Raw genomic sequence first — 5,810 nt, forward strand, 5'->3', positions numbered from 1 at the left:
TTGGGCTAGAAGTCACCTAAAGAGGGATGGCAAAAATCAGGTATTTATATAGACCTCAAGCTATCGACATGGTTCATTTAAGGGTTATTTCTCTTTAAATGGCTTCAGTATGAATGAGGACTGGGGCTCTCAAACCCAAAAGGATGAAATGGTCATTTAAAATGACATAAAAGTAATCCATATGACTCCTGCATGTTCTATATATATAACATTGTATTAAGTTGAACTGAAAATTATTAAGTGTTTATATCATATTAACATATATATGTTTATATATGTTTATAGTGTTTAAATCTTTATATCTCTTTGTTTAATTTGTGAATGAACAATGATGGATCTTTTCAGCTGATGAAGTTCACTAAACCAGAATATATGATTTATTTGTGTACAGGCAATCATTCACTTTTTGTATATGCAAAAAAAAATCCTTTTTATGGAAGAATGTCAGTCATCTGGATTTGGCATGATAAAAGAAACTAACTGAAATTACACAAATTGATTTTAGCTAGTTGCAGAGGAAACATTTTTCATTTAGTTTAACTTAATGCGCTATAATAACTAAAAACGAAATAAAAATGAATGAGAATTATATCATATAACATATCTTTAAAAATAAAATAAACATGACAAAATACACAACAAAACTACTAAATCTTTAACTAAAATAAAAACTAAATTAAAATAAAATGTATAATAGTAGCGCACTAAAATAATGCTGTTTGGGTGATCATTTTCTCTCAACAAATATTGTTAGGTATGAGACATATGAAATTTCACAAAGGAATGAGTACCTCGAAAAAGAAGGCAAGTGCTGCCACCCCTTCAGAGTCAATTAGAGCATCTCCCAAGCTAGCATATTTTTCTTTAATGTGAACAATATGGAGCTGGGGGACAAAATGCATCATTATCATAAAGGAATTGATGAAAACAATAGCCTTTGTAGTGTTTTATTGTCCATACATTTTTGATAGTGACATGGACTCTCACCTCCATGGGATACTGCTCCCCGTCCACAGAGTGCTCTGATCCCTGGCCTCCGTTCTCTCCCCAGTGCAGATGGAACTGGACCGCCTTGTAAGTATCTAGCAGACCCCCTCCACGGAGACGCACAAACTCAGGGAGGGTGAAATGAGCTGAGAAGAAGCATAGAGCTCGTTATAATACTTAACTCTTACAGTTACTAGATCCCAAAGATGATAGAATTCTAAGTAAATCAGGTAAACTCTACTGAATTAAACAATGTATTTTTGTGAACTCAAGTTCAAATGACAATTCTGTCGTTAGTGTCTCGCGCTCATGTCATTCCAAACCTATATGTTTTAAAGTTCATAATATGGCAAAAATAGTCCATAAGAATTGAGCCTTCTGAAAAAACACATTTGCTTTACTGAATATGAGGAAAAGATGTTTTTATATGCGGGTAGTACGGGAAGTCGTGGCCTAATGGTTAGAGAGTCGGACTCCCAATCGAAAGGTTGTGAGTTCGAGTCCCGGGCCGGCAGGAATTGTGGGTGGGGGGAGTGCATGTACAGTTCTCTCTCCACCTTCAATACCATGACTTAGGTGCCCTTGAGCAAGGCATCGAACCCCCAACTGCTCCCCGGGCACCGCAGCATAAATGGCTGCCCACTGCTCCGGGTGTGTGCTCACAGTGTGTGTGTGTGTGTTCACTGCTCTGTGTGTGTGCATTTCGGATGGGTTAAATGCAGAGCACAAATTCTGAGTATGGGTCACCATACTTGGCTGAATGTCACTTCACTCACTTTTATAAACATTGATAGATGCACATACATAGTGTTCATAAATTATGGTAAACAAGTGTCATCGCACTTGCTTGATGCAGAAGGTTTGTTCATTGATTACTTTTACAATCTCTTTTGCTTTTTTATGCTTTATAATTTTGGTTGAGTGGATTTTCAATGGATGGACAAAGTATTAAAATACCTTCATTTCTGTTTATTTAGAATTCACATTTTTAAGCCTTTCTATTTCAGTTAATTTACCTGAATGTCCATGGTTTTCCACACTCATATGGAAAACTTTCTCATGGCCATCAAAGATGAAACTGGTCAGTTTTGGCTCATGCTTCACTTTGCGTGTGACGATATTGATGGGCGATTGTCTCTGACCTCCACAATTAGGAAAATGACTCTTCCACTCTGAAGGCCCTGGGTGACACAATTGGAAAGCACATTTCTTTCAGCACAAATATTCAACTATGAGAAACTGTGAACAAGGACTTTGCTTTGGAGATGATGACTATGCAAAATCCTGAGAGGCTGAGTCCAGGTACAAACTTGTGTGTTTGTTCTCACCTCTACATGTGTCTTGACAGGAAAACTGGCTCTGGTAGCACCACTCACCTGGAACAGAGACAACAACCTGATGTAACTGGTTCAATGGACCACTACTGGAAAGTATTTAGATCTGTGACTTGAAGCCAAGGTTCAGAGCGGTCTTAAGAACCAGTTATGATGGTGGTCATTAACTAACAAATTTGTTTATTTTGCGGCCATATAAAGCTATGCTTTGATTCACAAAGTTTTTCCTGATAATCAGTGAGCCATCTAACTGAGTCCCCCTCCTGATCACCATGTTTGATTGAGTGCAGAACATGTGCTTGAATGCAAGGGCACCTTAAGTGTTTTTACATTACCCACTGTCCACTTGTGCACTTTCATCCCATTCAGATTAGTTTGCAGAGGAAAAAAAGGAAGAAAATTCATCATTTACTCACCCTTATGTCGTTCCAGCTTGTATGCTTTTATTTCTTTATGAAACACAAAAGACGATGAAGTCAATAAGGGACCAATACTGTTGTTTCTTTGGACCCCAGTGACTTTCAATGTCAGGGACAAAAACACTGATACATTTTTTAAATATGTTCTTTTCTCCAAAAAGAAAAAAAAAAGATTTGTATTTTTTTTCTGAGTGTAAACAATACAAATATTATTGGAGTTATACACTGTACAATAAAATACTATTTTAGCCTTACTACTGTAAAATTTCCTTTTTTACCTCAACTAATTAACCTTTTTTAATTTGCCGTTCCTTTATAAATAATTAAATTTTTTTTTTCTCTTTAGTGTACAGATTTGGAATGATATGAGGGTGAATAAATGATAACATTTCTAATTCTGGAGCAAACTATCGGTGATTTTAAACTTGGTATTAGTTTTTCTTTACTGCAGTGAACAATGTTATGAATAAAACTATACTGTTGCACAAGAATGACTTTAGGTATTACAAAATGTTTAAATAAAAATAAAAAAGAAGAAAAGTTGCACTGAAGCTGATGTTATGGACACCTATTTGTATAACATCAGCATGTGTCTTGCAAGGACAAAACAAGTGAAAGAAGACAGTGAACTTTAAAAAGGTCAGACAATATAAAAGATACAAGGTGCCCGACCGTCTGTTAAAAAATAACCTGTCTGGATTCAATAACCCAAGATGCACTGCATTACAGGCTAGATTAACTAATGACAGAGTAAAATCACTGATTGTCAGAGAAAATGTGCTGTAAAATATATCAACTCAAACTTGGCATGTGCAAGCATCATACTGAAGTCTCTCATTTACAATTCTCTCATTATGCATATGGACTGCTGATTATTGAGTTGTACCAACAATAAAAACATTTACAACAATTTTCCCATAGTGAAGTCAAAAGCTTTCAGTTAGTGGACAGGACATTAATGCCATCATAATTTTGTACAACATAATGTTTAAAAATAAATTATTTTTTAGAAATGTTTGTAGTAATGTAGTAATGTGTAGGCTATAAGCTACACTGAGTGCAGCGGGATCGCGCTCACAGACACACAGTCCAGCGTGGCGCGCACAGACGTACACTGTCTTTTTTATTTTTATAGCAGCTTCCTGTGCTTAACTTCGCCATATTCTTTCACTTTTGCTGATACAACTTTCTGTTTGCTCATGGGAAACGTCTGTTCGCCTGATAGGAGCAATGACGAAGGAAAGAAGGTTATTTTAGCGACGTACAGGTATGAATCACAACATAAAGCGAATGTACATTTTTACCTGGGGACTCGATCTTCTTTCTGACTGCTATACCGATGTAATTTATATCCGTTGATAACTTACCGATTTCTACATTTAGTTGATTATGATTTATTTTCATTGCTAGGCAAATATTTACAGAACCATGAAGAAAAGAATTAATTCTTTAATTAAATGGTGGGAAATGGAACTCTGCGTTGAATTATTTACTGTATTATTTATTTGTATGTTTTTGCGTTTATTTGTCATTTATTCAGTTCAATTAAATTCAGTTATATTTGTATAGCGCTTTTTACCATACAAATGTCTAGTTGGGCTGATTAGCCTAGCTTAAAATTTGTGATGACAATATAGGCTTTTCCACTTGATAAACTCAAAATAAAAGCATTTTCACTAGTGGTCACTTTTGGACTCCTCTGTTTGTCCTATATTAAACTTGAGTATTATGCTATGTACTGATCTAGGCTATATAGCCTAGTCTATAATGACTAACAAGTAGGCTATAATGCCTATATATTAAATTATATTATAGATCAGTGGTATTATGTGGATAAACAGAGTTAGTATCGTTCCGGTTCATTCATTGTGATGGAGACAATTATGCGAATTCAGTAACGACTGATTCAAACTACTTCATGGGCTCAAAAAAATAAAACAAATAAACAAACAAACAAATAAATAAATAAAAACAATAATAAAAGAAATAAAAAATTCATAAGTCATTTGAACATGGGTGTATACAAAATTTCCAGACTGTCTAGATTTTAAACTTGTCGTACATTTTTTATTTTTGTTGCATTGTGGAGCCCTAAATATATAGCCTATCATTTTATGGAATATATTAACTCAATACAGTACTTAAAATTAAAGTTATTGAATATCGAAGTTTTAGGCTTACTTTCAGCTTTAGCAACATTATAAAAGATTGGCTTATAAAATAGATGTTTCTGTGCATGACATACTGAACAAGAATGTATGCTATTATTTTGTCATGTCAAAATTCAGCCTCTTCTTTTTTGCTTAGAGCAGTCATTCATTCAACTGCATACTGCAAGACAGCCAGAGAGAGATTCACAGCCAGACAGATAGACAGCTGAAATAGCCAGACAGACCACCAAGCCAGCCAGATAGATAAATAGATAGATAGACTGACTGATCTTCTACCTTACCTGAGCAGAGCTCTAGAACCAACAGAAGAGATGAGATCAAGAGAATGGATGTCATGTCTACAATGCCAATATAAATCTCTCTGCCTTGTGTGACAGGAACCAATTTTATACAGTAGAGGAAAGGAAGGAGGGGAGAGGGGGAGAGAGAGTTTACAGGTAAGAGTTGAAATGACAGGTGTAGGGCAGCAAAGTAGGGCATTTGAGGTCCTTGATGAGGACATTTAACTCTCAAAGTACAACCTACTACCAGTTGATCCTAGTAAGTAAAGTGTTCCCTGAACTCTGGCTTAATGAGTTTGCTTTATCAAGCAGCCTGCAGAGGGCACTATTCTACAGGGCTAGAGTGCAAAACAAAACCTGTTTATTATTCCTCTTGTAGGGAATGTAGTTTTAAGCACACTGTAAAGTTGGTCTTCGAGGACACACACATGCTTCAAACCCTTTGCATCACACATATGAGGAGAGCTCAAACGAATGCTGGGTGTCAGTGAGCTACATATATCCATGGAGGAAATCATTTCAGTCCCTCCAGGTGACTCTGAGACTAATTAAGCAATGTGGGGTGTCAGGGCATGTTTGGACGTTTTGACTCAAGTGATTGTTTTGAGAATGATGAAT

General features: G+C 35.8%; 1 protein-coding gene across 2 annotated transcripts; it reads right to left on the reverse strand.

Moving 5' to 3' along the window:
• Window positions 1–758: 758 nt before the first annotated feature.
• On the reverse strand, window positions 759–5,306 carry LOC132116751 (carbonic anhydrase 4-like). Of its 2 annotated transcripts, XM_059525623.1 has the most exons (6): window positions 5,193–5,286; window positions 2,738–2,770; window positions 2,316–2,363; window positions 2,004–2,168; window positions 988–1,133; window positions 759–884 (listed from the first exon to the last, which is right to left on the reverse strand). In XM_059525623.1, the coding sequence occupies exons 1-6, from the start codon at window positions 5,245–5,247 to the stop codon at window positions 774–776; spliced, it is 558 nt and encodes a 185-aa protein (XP_059381606.1). In that variant the 5' UTR covers window positions 5,248–5,286; the 3' UTR covers window positions 759–773. The 2 variants fall into 2 exon arrangements, with proteins under 2 accessions (XP_059381606.1, XP_059381607.1); XM_059525624.1 differs by lacking the exon at window positions 2,738–2,770 and having other exon boundaries at window positions 5,193–5,306.
• Between the last annotated feature and the right edge of the window lie 504 nt (window positions 5,307–5,810).

This window comes from Carassius carassius, chromosome 36 (assembly GCF_963082965.1).
Source record: "Carassius carassius chromosome 36, fCarCar2.1, whole genome shotgun sequence".
In the NCBI taxonomy this organism is placed as follows: domain Eukaryota; kingdom Metazoa; phylum Chordata; class Actinopteri; order Cypriniformes; family Cyprinidae; genus Carassius; species Carassius carassius.

Coding starts and splice junctions, on each gene's coding strand:
- LOC132116751 (XM_059525623.1), bottom strand. CDS start 5,247: ATGACATCCATTCTCTTGATCTCATCTCTTCTGTTGGTTCTAGAGCTC. Junction 2,771..5,192: donor GGTTCTAGAGCTCTGCTCAG/GTAAGGTAGAAG, acceptor TGTTTCATAAAG/AAATAAAAGCATACAAGCTG. Junction 2,364..2,737: donor CAAGCTGGAACGACATAAGG/GTGAGTAAATGA, acceptor TCTCTGTTCCAG/GTGAGTGGTGCTACCAGAGC.